We start from the raw sequence: 14371 nt of genomic DNA, 5'->3' as shown, positions 1-14371 counted from the left end.
GAGTTTAGACACTTGCGCGGGCCTCAAAACTCCCCAGACATGAGCCGGCCGAGGTGGTCTCGCGGTTCTAGGCGCGCAGTCCGGAACCGTGCGACTGCTACGGTCGCAGGTTCGAATCCTGCCTCGGGCATGGATGTGTGTGATGTCCTTAGGTTAGTTAGGTTTAAGTAGTTCTAAGTTCTAGGGGACTGATGACCACAGCAGTTGAGTCCCATAGTGCTCAGAGCCATTTGAACCATTTTTTCCCCAAACATGAACATTATTGAGCATATCTGGGACGCCTTGCAACGAGATGTACAGAAGGGATTTCCACCCCCTCGTACTCTTTCGGATTTACGGACAGCCCTGCAGGTTTCATCGTGTCAATTCCGTCCAGCTCTACTTCAGACATTAGTCGAGACGATGCCACGTCGTGCGGCGGCACTTCTGCGTCCTCGCGGGGGACCTACGCGATATTAGGCAAGTGTACCGGTTTCTTTGACTCTTCTGTGTATTTCGCGAAGACAGGCTGAGCCACTTGCTACTATATGCACAACTGTCTTGAAACTATTCACTGAGTGATGTGTTTTCATTAGTCACCAATGGACTTGTTTACCGTAACGCTACCGCATGTTTTCGACAACGGTCAAAGGAGGCCAAGTGCAATAATATACTGTTCGGATAATACTCTTACCGTTATGGTGTATGATTCCATCAGGTATGACGTCAGACCATGACTGGTAATGGTTGAGGGTACTCTGACGGCACAACGGTGCAAGACGGACATCCTGAGTTCTTGTGTGTTACCTCTCTTGCGACAGTACCACGGTGCGATTTTTCAATAGTATAATTTTGGTACAGTCGTGGAACGTGTTTCGATGAACTTTCAGCGTCATGATGAGTCACTAGCATGACCAGCAAGATAAGCAGATCTGTCCTCGATAGGACATATATGGTAGCAGGTCGGACATCACAGGGCCGGTATCAAAGACATGGAAGTCTACTTGCTATAGTTGTGGACCAGTTTGCCACACGAGAGGATACAACTGGTTTATATCAGCTTTCCCAACCGAGTCTACGTATGCAGCCAGGCGATATGGAATGCAAAGTCACACCGATAACTGGGCTCACACTGGAAAGTTCTTTGTAGTCACTGGAGTAACGTCACATACCCTCTCAAACCGAGAAGTTCTGTTCCGTTCTCTCCTCCTCTTCTGAGTATTACACTTTTTTATAAGGAAATCTATTTGGTGGACCATTTTTATTTTGCCCACCCTGTATATGTTCCGTTTAGCAGAGGGAATGCTTCAGTACGAAGATGGAAATTTAATTCAAAGCCATATTGGTCATATTTCTTTATGCACCTTCATCCGCAACTAACGACTTCGACGTCGCGGGAAGTTAAACCATAGCCTTTCTTCCTTCCTTAAATTATGTGCCTTTTATTTTGATTACATCTGTAGTATATGAGTCTATCTCTCTGCCTGTCTCTCTCTCTCTTTCTCTCTCTCTCCTCTTTCTCTATTCTGTGTGTGAGTTCATGCAGAGTCATTCTATGTACATAGTCAAAAAGCAACACTCATTAACTCACAGCGAGTAAAACTGTAACTCATTAATTTGTCTGTGTCATTAGCAAATATTGCAGTACTTCATGAATTAATACAGTCTCATGTATGTGGATTTGAAACAACATAGTCCCAGTACCGAACTTTTTGAATGTTCCGTAGAGGTATCGTTTGAGTGACGTAAAAAGGGGAAGATCTCAAAACTAAAAAGTTGCAAGGCATATGAACGCGGCTTTTGAGGTAAATGCGTCAGATTAGGGAAATTTATACAGACCTGATGGCAGCATACACAACGTAGCTAAAGAGACCATCATCCCAGACGAACGTCGTGAGTTAGAATTTATCCTTTACAAAAAGTGGCTTATTATTTTCAGAAAACCGTCAATGGATTTGAGTACCTGTTTCACGGTTCACTGTCTTAGCAACGATGCACGATAGAATCTTTTATATATGCAGCACCTTTCTCGGAACTTAGCACCTAGAACCACATTTCCTATTTCGCTAAATAAGAACAAAAACTGTAGCAACCAAGCTCTTATGGACATACTGAGGCTTTTGATATGGTGCATCTTTGTTCTCCTGAGGTTCTTGAACACACATCTTCAAGCATTTTCTCGTTGCTTCGCAATGTGCCAGTTATTGATCTAGCACCAAGGTAACGCGCCACAGCTTATTATACATGCTCCCTCTAGACCACAAGAACGGGCTTAACTCACAGCGGCTTCTGCTGCTCTGAACTCCTGCGCTAATGCCTATTTAAACAATCAGCTAATTTCGGCACCACGAGACTCGGAGTGCAGGCGAGGAGAAACTCGGTGAAATTTCGAATTCCGTCGGAGAGGGAGAAGTTGTACCGGGCTCATTCTATGCTGCATCGTAGCCCTGAAGGGGAAACACGAAACAGGTACTCAAATCTGTCGACACATTTCTGAAAACAGTAAGCCACTTTTTCGAATGGATAAATACTATACCCGCAAGTCGTTAGTCTGGGATGATAATCTCTTTTGCCATGCTGTGTATGCTGCCATCAAGTGTGTATAAATTTTCCTAATTTCATGCACTTGCCTCAGAAACCGCATTCATGTGTCATGCAGTCTTTTCAGTTTCGAGAGATTTCTCTTTTCACTACGTAACAACGGTAACTTAACTGCACGTTCACATAGTTCATTACTGGAATGATATTGTTTCTAACGACATACATGATGCTATATTCGTTCTCTAAATACTACAGTATTTGAGAATGACACAGGCAAATTAATGAAGAGCCTAAATTCAAGTATAGCAGATACAGGTCACTTGATTTCTGAACATCTCTGAGAGTGGGTTGTATTGAACAATTTATACCCTAACCCTTCAAGGATTCAAACAATTGCAAATAAACAAATATGGTTTGTACGCAATAAGAAACAGCCATTACTAGATAGACCAAATGCAACATTTCGTACAAAGTTCCAAGGGGTATAAATGGACGACATCTCAAAGTGGGGGTAAAACATAGATAAAGCAGAAAGTCAACCAAGTGCAGCATTGTTTGCTCTTCATAAGTAGCGTCTCTCTCTCGGCTTGTTTTGCCTTAAGGTGAGAGAGACGGTGAAGTAGTGAATGAAGACTGATGTTGTATCCACACTCCTTGATAAGAGAAACATAAAGAGTGACGATGTAATCTTCTGTTCACATCAACTACAACAAAATAGCGTGGAGTATCTCATAGGTAGTTTCAGGGTCTGACGAAAGATAACACAATTTTTACTTCGTTATTATCGAATGACTCACGAATATTTTCGTCTCTAGAAACTATTACATAATCTTACGAGGCAAAACACCTCATTTAGGAAAAGCGTTGTCTTTCTTCCAACCTGCACTGTTTTTTGAAGGCCAACACATCCCGTTAGACAGAAAACGACGTAACAGTATCAGTAGATGACAAGAGGCACTTTGAAAATTTGACTTGAATAAGAGGTAGGTGTTGCACGAGTCTTTCACCCTAAGATACCATATCAGTAATTATTTTAATGCTGCAGCAGCTTCAACAAATTGGCAGCCTTGCAGTGTTTTCAAACACAACGAAGACAAAAATTGTGAGAAGCATGGAAAACGACAACAACAACAGTGTATATATATTATAATCATTTATGTGTCACAGAACAAGTGAAATAAATCTTATGCGAAGGACAGACACGAGGTGATAAATTAAAAATAAAATGATCAATTACCATAACTGAAGAGAACTGACTGCAGTAGGATAACTGTACAAAGAGGACAGATATCCAAGAAAAAACTAGGCAATCAAGTTTAGAAGTCGGAAGTATGGTTTGGATGATTGGAAAGAAGGACGCGTGAAACATTTTAAATATTCTTCCACGGAAGAAGGTTAAAAATTGTCTGAAGAAGAAACAGGTTATGGTAAACTCTCATTAAAGGAAGCAACAGAACTGTAGAAGTTGCGCCAAGGTAGCTATGTGAGAATTGGAGTGGTCGTCAGAATACAGAATTGTGGAGGGTGACAAAGTAACGTAGCACGTCGCTCTATATAGCAGAGATCCCGTGGGAAAAGGTGTACTACAGAAAATAAAGAAATGCGTAATGTCACATCGACCGAAATACCATGATTGCTAAAAAAACTTACAAACACGGAACATGAAACAAGCGGAGCGTAGTTTTGTGGCCGAATAAATCGTTTTAATGAGCAAAATGAAGATATGTCTAGTGGCAATGGTAATAAAAAGCATTTTACAGCAGTGGAGATTTTATTTTGGTAGATTGCACCTCAAAATTAATTAATTTTCAGAACCGGAATGGCAAATTCTTTGCTTTGCTTCGTAACGTCTTCCCAGTACAACGTAATTACCAACATGTCTCACAAAACTGTGATCTCCGTTGAAATAATGTATCAAGAAACGTCTGGATCACTGTTTCTTTTTCGTTTTTTTATCAGGTATGGCCGATTCCGATCTATTTAGTACATTATCCTGAGATATAAGACGGGAAAAGGAATATCGAAACGTGACATTACAAACATTACGTATGTGTAACTCTATAATACCGACAATGCAAATATAAATAACGTTAAAACATCAAAAACTTATTCGTTCATAGGGCTGCAAGGTTCAGTTTGTCAGTAGTTCTAACCATGTAACCTAGAACTACTAAAAAGTACAGAGTATGTAATGAAGAGGAATACATAGTCTCTTACATGGTGTGTTCCAGGACACTGAAACTGTGGAAAGAAGAAAATATATAACATACGAACATACGTCTTCCAGATTCGTATTTTCACTTTTGTCTTATGAAAGATCAAACATGCTGCAATGTATCAGGTTAGCGTATTTTTAGTTTAATATTTATTTTTAATTTATGTTGGAAGAAACATCCTTACACTGTATCGATGTACAGGCCATAGACGTGTGAAATGTAACACAATTTAATGTGTAATACTATCCCATTGCATCCTCTGTATCTTTTTACGTAGTTTCAAGACGGACTTTTCAAAAGAAAAATACAGTTTCTTCTAACATTCAGTTTATTTTCCATTCGTTTGATACTTTTACATTGTATTGATACATTCTTCCAAAACAAATGTCGTTTCTTCCACATAATCTCCGTCCGTTTCAACTACCTTACGCCACCGTGGGAATGAGACCAGTATACTTGCACGGTATAAGTCACAATCAGTACGTGTGAACATCTGTTTTGCAGCTTTCTCGACGAGATCATCATCTTCACATCTTGTTCGGCGTTGGGTTCCTTCCGTTTACCCTCACCAGTACGACGGTGAGCTCATTGCAGGACCTCTTGTACAGTTCCAAAACTTTGCCATGCGCTGATTTCCGTATTTCTTTGTGGGCATCCGTCAACATTCATGGAACCCTCCTGGCGCAAACAATATTCGCCTTCCGCTCTCTCAATTTTCTGCACAAATTCGCTTATCCTACTTACACTCGTATGGAGAATTTGTTCACTGTTGTGCGCTTGTCCACCAAAATCACATTGTGGATACCTACAGATTGTCAGGAGTCTGTGTAGTAGTTAGTCTGCCACCAAAGCCTCAGAGTCCTGTAAGTGGTCCAACATGAACAGCGGTCTATTTGAAAGGCTCCTCGTCTTCCACTGTGGAAGTGAAGTGAAGTAACTTTGGTTATAAAACATCTTCCTTTCAGTTATACTACAAACATAACGACTCATTTCACTGTACAACTACAAGACAGAAACTTAATGTATGAAAAAAAACAGCAACTATACACTGTTTACCAATTTCTTTTTAATTACTGCAAGAAATTTTCCGTAACTGTTCGTTCAGAACTAACTGCAAGTTATTACGTTATCACGAGTGTGAATTCTAGCATTTCGTTGTTAAGTGCTCCAGATTTTTAAAATGAAATGATTTTCCTGGTATCTAGCACACAAGATTGTAGCCGTTTCGTGCCATTTGCTGTACGCGCGTGAATCCTGATACCTGACTGTGTTGTGTTCTCATCAAAATCTGGGCTATTTTAGAGCACAAGGAAAGAAAAATTTTAAGCATTCATGTTCATCAGTAGTTAAAAATAAAGTCTAGAAGCAAAAACAACAGATACTAAAAGAATACGGTGCACAACTCTTCATCATTTTCCTTCCCATAGACTGGAATGTACAGAAATACAGTTGCGACTATTAATAGCATATGTTTGCACTAATAAGTATGTAATGTTCGATCAGTGGCCTTACAAGCCGCAATACACGTCAGCTTACTAGACTCTTAGAACCACATTGGCATCCATCTGAAAGTTAAAACTATCCCGCGCCTGTAGCGCCATTGCGTAGTCGAGTTAGTTTTACAAGGTCTTTGTCTGCCACTGTGCAGGGCGTCTCGAGTACAGGTGTGCCCACTCGCATCGGATAATCAGCAGCTTGCTCAACGACTAGCTCTACTGCCTTTTGTGAACTTTCGTCTTTCTCTCATTCTCACAACACAGGAACTGCTATAAGAACACGCTGCTTCAGGAGACCATCAAGCGGAGCAGCCTCCTTGATGGAGTGCTACGACATCTCGCGGGCACATGTTTCTTTACTACTTCGTATTTAAAACTACATCTATTGAATAGAGGAGTTGTTATTCAGCAATTCTTTTAATTTGTTTTTAAAAACTGGTTGGCTATCTGTCAGACTTTTAACGCCATTAGGTTAATGAACAAAGACTTCCGTGGCAGCATAAATCGCCCCTTTCAGTGCTAAAGTCATATTTAATTCAGAATAGTGAAAATCATCCTTTACTCACTAGGTTAGCCGAGAGCGCTAATGCACTGCTGCCTGGACTCGGGTAGGCGCACCGGCACCAGATCGCATCAGGTCCAGTGTGCCGGCCAGCCTGGATGTGGTTTTTAGGCGGTTTTCCACATCCCACTAGGTGAATACTCGGATGATCCCCACTTCCCGCCTGAGTTACACGCCTCGCAGACATTTGTAACACGTTCACACTCTTTTATGGTTTACACTGGTTGCAGACTGCTGGGGTACACTCACCCCATCCCAGGGGGTATAGGGTGGTGGCAGGAAGAGCATCCGGCCCTCATTAAAATTATCCACTTTAAATCTGACTTAACCATGCTGACACTGTGCAGACTGTGTGCCAAGACACTAGCAAAAGAAGCAAGAGAAGTGAAGATCATCCTTTCTTCTTATGTTGCAGCTATGCTATTGTTTTTGAACTGGGTATATGAGAAAAAAAGGCAATTCTCGATAGTCTGGGTGGATGGTTCGATTGTTAGCGAAATTATGTTGTTAACAGCGAAAGATGATGTAGGGGTGCAGGTTCTGTCAGTAGATTGTAACTTTAGCGTTGTCTCTGAGCACTGACAATGTCTACTGGGCCAACTGTAACGGTATCGATCCTGTAAGTGCCAAAATCTTCATCAGAATTGTCAGTTTGATTATAAAATCAGTCACTCACTGAAAATTATTATGTAGCATTTGACTCTGACTCTTTGTTACTGAAAGTTGCTGAGAACGTCAAAAAATATTCTTTATGACATTATAGAGAAGTCAAACATATATTTTCCATTTTAAATCATCATACAGCTTTAATTGAAAACATTTTTACAAAATTGACACATTGTGAAAAAATGAAAATGTGGTAGTAGTGTGGGCTACCGTATATTTCCTGTAAATTTTTATAGAGTGATTAGACAACAGCAAACCTTTTATACTAGGACATGTTTATCATAATTTTATCATTTAGGGTCGGCAGAAATCACAAATATAATGTTCTGTTTTGCAGCCAGCGCACTCATGCGCCCACATCTTGCCCATTAGACACTGGAACCATTGCTCTCCTTTGGTGTCTTTGGAATATAACCCTTACAAAAAAGGCAGGTAGCATCATCATCTCCAGGCTTTTCAACATCAATTCTAGGATCGATCCCCTCTCTGAGCTATCAGATGATGATTGTACATAGATGATCAATTTTCACTTCACTGATGGCGTTTTGCTTTTTATTCCTTGTTTCTTTCTTTTGTCAGCACCTGTCCGACATTTCATGTTCTTCGTATTCTCTTTTATAGCATCACTTTCGATCTTCCTTTTCTTCCACTTTTTCCCTCCCTTATTTTCATTTTCCTTTTTCATCAGCTTTCTTTTCTTTATGATTTTTTTGAGCTTCTTCCAAATATATTTTGTAGGATAATGCTGTAATTACAGTGCCTTTCCTGGCTTAGGTCCATTGTTTGTTGTTTTTTCCTATTTTTTGGAACCAGCAGAATGTCCTTGGGTGATAACGTTTCCTATTGAAAAGTGGGGTGCACTGCTAGGGCCAGCTTCTGCTAGGTCTATGGCACATGGTGCGTGGTGGCTCTGGTCGCTGGTGTGAGCCTTGTGTGGACCAGTAGGGGCCTGGCGAATGTTCTGTGTTATCAGGCTGGCTTTCTTGAGGCAGGAAGGTTGGTCTTGTTTTAGAACACTTCCTTCCTTTGTGTGTCCGGAGAGCGCTAACATCCAACTCTTCCATGTCTGAGCGCCCAAAGTCGACATCTGTGAAATCACTTCGATTGCAAGGGAAAATCCTACAGCTATTTGACCACTATGGCACACCTTAAGTATGCTTTTCCAAACAGTTCAGCTATCATATAAAGACCAAGTGGTTTATCATTATGGAGCATTCATTGCCTTACAATCTCACTATAGTGTAACTTGAGAAGGGCCATGAAAGACTTGTCCAATGGTTGCATTTTGTGTCACATGTGGGGCGGTAGACTTGGTTGCTTCTTGCCAGAGCCATGGTATTAATATTTTTGGTATGTGTGTTATACCCATCCAAGGTAAGAACAACTGGTCATTCTTCCGTAGGCTTCTGTAAACAAATACCCTTGTATCCAACCAGATGGATGTCATCGTCCTATGGAGCCCAGCAGAGTACCTTTCATCAAAAGGTCAGACATATTTTCTCTGGGAAAAATTAGCATTGGCGGAACAAATGTCCCACCAGCACTCATGCAACAGTCAACCAGAGATCCGCTTTCGGCAGCACTCAAAGCACCAACCTGCTCGTTACCTTTGAGACTCACGACTTTAGGCACTTTAGTCTGGACGATAGATAAACCCGTCTCATCCACGTTGAAAATGCGGTCAGGAGCATACTTCTTTTTTTGGTATTCAGCTTCAAGAATATCACAAAATTCGTCTGCTACATCTTTATTGAAACCTTTAGCTCTGGAGAATGACGTAGCTGTAGGTTTTAGAACTGAAAACAAATATTTATGACGATTTATAAAATGGTCAAACCATGCGTCCCTACAACTCCGCCACCAGTGAAAGGATGATCTACTCCGTTTCTGTCGAACAACTGATAAGCAAAACGTGTAACATCGTTTCTTGTGAGGCCATAAAACTTTTGTTCCATTACCACCAAATAATGTACAAGTTCAGCTTCCATTTTGCTAGACATAACTGGTGTCCTCCCCATCTTCCTACATACAGCTCTTTCAGCTGGTATACCAAGATGAACTAGCCTTTGCAAAGTCGTTCGCGATGCAGAAAACTGTTTTGAAGCTTTCAAAAATCACTGTGTCTTTTCTGAATCTGCTTTAATCTCAGATAACATATCATCCCGATTCCAACATTGCCTGGAATTTTTTTCTTTCGCGGATGCAGCACTTTGCGAGGCATCTGAAACAGAAAACCACACAGTATTTGTAGAGGTTGTAATACGGGCTAGTTCAGTTGGTAGTCCATATAACCACCACAGCGATTGTCCATATTACCACCGTCGCCATCCTGGAAAGTGAAGCGTCGCTATCCGTTATAAATAACCTTTAATTAACCAACATCATAAGCTTTAGAGAGTTAAATACTAATGTAATACGTAGTTGATAAATTAACAGCTAACTACGCCATAGCAGTACGTCTAATATAACTGTAAATTCTTACCTTTCAAAGTTTTGAAATGAGAAAAATCACAAAGCAGCTCACCACTAATGTTCAACGTAACTGACTGCGTCAGGGCATTCTGTGGTGCTTGCCCCAACTAGATACTAATATTTATCTACGTTGCCACTAGAAAGCGCGGGCTTGCTAGTCAGACACTGAAACGTCCCCTTAGAAAAATTAATGAATTAGTGTGCTGGAAAACCAACTACGTTATTTGCTTTTCAAACAGCTGACCAAAACTGAACGTACTCAGACATTACTCTCTTTACTTATTCTGATCAACACTCAACTGACACACAATATTTTTAGCGCAATGCATTCTGACTTTCAATAATCCCTACAAAAGAATGGCCCTGACTAAAAATAACCTATACCTTTCATGAATCAATTACCTCACAAAAATCTTCGTTACTCGAACTACTGCAATACAGCGAGCGCCAATACTGCCAGCTAAATAAAAGATTCTAACTACTGAAGACACTAACTACAGATAGTCATAGTCAGCAAATGAAAGATTTTGATAGAGAACACACAATGTATTTACCATAATAGTGTATTATATATATATATATATATATATATATATATATATATATATATATATATATATATATATATATCAGTTCATGACATCCAGTCTTACAAATTTACTGTCTGTGATGGACACAGATCATCCGCTCTCAAAACTCCGCCATCTCTCTCCCCACATCCACCACTGCTGGCGGCTCACCTCCAACTGTGCAACGCACGCGCTGTTCACATCCAACTGCCCAACATACAATTGCGACTATTCCAACAATGCCACCCAGCCACAGACTGCACACATCACAGCCAGTGATTTTCATACAGAGCGCTATGTGGCGTTACCAATATAAAAACCTAAACAGCCTACTTACAACACTATACAGCCCATAATGCAACCATCTTTGCCTCTACGATGTACGAATTACACAGTAGGTGAAGCTGACATATGGTATCAGTAAGTTCAGTTTATTGATTATCTGAAGCGTTCGATATCGCTGCATTAACTCTTAACCAGACTACAATTTTCCAACCTAACCTAGGCTACAGACCATTCACCACAACGTACATTACAAAAAGGAATACAGACGCAAAGGAAATACTGTCAGTGTTTTGTTCACTCTCGGTTTTCGCACCTGTGACATCACACGCCAGATCGTCTGGACTTTCGGTTCCGGTTGGTTCAGTATGACCCCGATGCCATCGTCAGAGCAGTGACGAACTTTGTCTGTTTGCAGGGAAGTGCTGGCCTTGAGACTGCTCCAACGGCCGAGGAGAGGAGCGTGGCGGCGGGATGAGCTGGGACCCGCCATGCCGCCCCTCGGCCCGCTGCTGTCACCGCTGCTGCTGGTGCTGGCACTGTGCGCGCCGCGCGTGACGTCAGCGTCCGCCGGCTGCGGCGACGCCGAGGCGCTGGTGGCGGCGGTGCGGCGCGCCGGGCTCGTGCTGACGGGACGCGTCGAGGCGCTCGCAGCGGACGGCGCCTCTGCCCAGGTGTCGGTGCGGCGGGTGGTCGCCGTCGCCGAAAGCCATCGCGACGCCGAAGTCGCCGTCCCGGCGCCCGGGGACCGGCTGCGCGTCGCGCTCGGCCGCGCCCCAGAGGCCCTGGCAGCATTCCCTTCCGCAGGCAGAGCGCCATTGCAGGTACGAAACACCATCCAAGGCTCGCAAACGCTGACAAAAATTCATTAGTTACACCTTTTTGGGTGAGCATCCTAGTCGTGCCGTCGTGTTTTCAGAACGTTTCAATGAGTTTTCTAGATATATATACGTCACAGACGTTTGAGACCTGGAAAGGTTTCATTCGATTAAAGCGCCTATGCCTGGGTTTCAGGCAGGATCCCTATTTCGTTCGATGATGAGGTGCCATTCTAATACTGCTGGAGAATCTCTACATTGCTGTTCGATTATAGAGGGAATAACAAATGGGCTGGGCTGTGAAAGGGAATTTGAACTGACGAAATCTCCGCGCTGTGGTAGTGCATGTAGATAGCCAGAGCCACTGCAGCCGGGTGGCGTACTGGTAAGTGCATCTGCCTAGTGAGTGGGAGACCCAGCTTCGAGTCTTTGGCTTGGTAAAAGTTTTCACTCGTCACTTTATTGTGCATATATTCATCATAGCCATTTGAGACTTGAAAAGTTCTCTGGAAGAGTTTTCCACTCGTCTATGCCTGAAGGTAAGAAACCATGTTCGAATAATATCCTGAGAAGATATCATCAAATAAATTCGCTGAGAAAGGCTACACTCCCATGTAAACAGGTCATTCTAGCTGCATATATGGACCAAGAAGCGAAAACAACCAATAATAATAATAAATAATAAACAAAATAATAATAAATAATAAACAAAACCAAACATTCAACACAAACCAAAAGAAATTTTACGAGACAATAGATAACACACACATTAAAATAGACAATCCACCAAACATAACAGACATGGAACACTTCTGGAGCAACATATGGGCAAACCCGGTACAACATAACAGACATGCACAGTGGATACAAGCAGAAACAGAAACATACAAGATGCTACCACAAATGCCTGAAGTGATAATTTTGCAACATGAGGTCACCTAAGCAATTAATTCTACACACAATTGGAAAGCTCCTGGAAATGATAAAATAGCAAATTTCTGGCTAAAGAAGTTCACCCCAACACATTCACATCTAACTAAATTATTTAACAATTACATTGCAGACACATACACAGTCCCTGATACACTTACACAAGGAATAACTTATCTGAAACCTAAATATCAAACAGACACAGCAAACTCAGCAAAATATCGCCTCATAACATGCCTACCAACAATATACAAAATATTAACATCAGTCATTATACAGAAATTAATGACACATACAACCAGAACAAAGTTATAAATGAAGAACAAAAAGGCTGCTGCAATGGAGCACGAGGATGTAAAGAGCAACTGATAATAGATGCAGAGGTGACATATCAAGCTAAAACTAAACAAAGGTAGCTACACTACGCATACATTGATTACCAAAACGCTTTTGATAGTGTACCCCACTCATGGTTACTACAAATATTAGAAATATACAAAGTAGATCCTAAATTAATACAGTTTCTAAACATAGTTATGAAAAATTGGAAAACTACACTTAATATCCAAACAAATTCAATTAATATCACCTCACAGCCAATACAGATTAAGTGTGGAATATACCAAGGAGACTCATTAAGTCCTTTCTGGTTCTGCCTTGCTCTGAACCCACTATCCAACATGCAAAATAATACAAATTATGGATATAATATTACCGGAACATACCCACGCAAAATCACACATTTGCTATACATGGACGATCTAAAACTACTGGGAGCAACAAATCAACAAGTCAACCAATTACTAAAGATAACAGAAGTATTCAGCAATGAAATAAGAAGGCTTTTGGAACAGACAAATGTAAGAAAAATAGGATAGTCAAGGGAAAACAGACTAAACAAGAAGATTACATATTGGATAACCACAGTGACTGCATAAAAGCGATGGAAAAAACAGATGCCTATAAATGCCTGGGATACAGACAAAAAATAGGAATAGATAATACAAATATTAAAGAAGAACTAAAAGAAAAATATAGACAAAGACTAACAAAAATACTGAAAACAGAATTGACAGCAAGAAACGAGACAGAAGCTATAAATACTTATCCTATACCAATACTGACCTACTCATTTGGAGTAGTGAAATGGAGTAACACAGACCTAGAAGCACTCAATACACTTACACGATCACAATGCCACAAATATAGAATACATCACATACATTCAGCAACAGAATGATTCACATTAAGCAGAAAGGAAGGAGGAAAGGGATTTATCGACATAAAAAACCTACATTATGGACAGGTAGACAATTTAAGAAAATTCTTTATAGAATGAGCAGAAACTATCAAAATACACAAAGCAATCACTCATATAAAAACATCTGCTACACCACTGCAATTTCATAACCACTTCTACAACCCTTTAGATCACATAACATCAACAGATATGAAGAAAGTAAATTGGAAAAAGAAAACACTACATGGCAAGCACCCGTATCATCTAACACAGCCACACATCGATCAAGACGCATCTCACACTTGGCTAAGAAAAGGCAATATATACAGTGAGACAGAAGGATTCATGATTGCAATACAGGATCAAACAATAAACACCAGATATTACAGCAAGCATATTATTAAAGATCCCAATACCACAACAGATAAATGCAGACTTTGCAAACAACAAATAGAAACAGTAGATCACATCACAAGCGGATGTACAATACTAGCAAATACAGAATACCCCAGAAGACATGACAATATAGCAAAAATAATACATCAACAACTTGCCATACAACATAAACTAGTAAAACAACACATTCCCACATACATGTAT

At 40.8% G+C, this 14371-nt stretch overlaps 1 protein-coding gene across 1 annotated transcript in view; it reads left to right on the top strand.

Annotated features, from left to right (window-relative positions):
- The window catches only part of LOC124593906, a 99562-nt gene that overhangs the window by 68185 nt on the left and 17006 nt on the right, over positions 1 to 14371 (top strand). The window contains exons 3-4 of the mRNA XM_047132257.1: positions 11202 to 11373; positions 11458 to 11607. Of these exons, the coding sequence (XP_046988213.1) occupies positions 11202 to 11373; positions 11458 to 11607 (322 nt within the window). The remainder of the gene's footprint in view (positions 1 to 11201; positions 11374 to 11457; positions 11608 to 14371) is intronic.

The sequence above is a fragment of the Schistocerca americana genome, chromosome 2 (assembly GCF_021461395.2).
Source record: "Schistocerca americana isolate TAMUIC-IGC-003095 chromosome 2, iqSchAmer2.1, whole genome shotgun sequence".
NCBI classification, from domain to species: Eukaryota; Metazoa; Arthropoda; class Insecta; order Orthoptera; family Acrididae; genus Schistocerca; species Schistocerca americana.
This window is presented reverse-complemented; position numbering and strand designations above follow the sequence as displayed.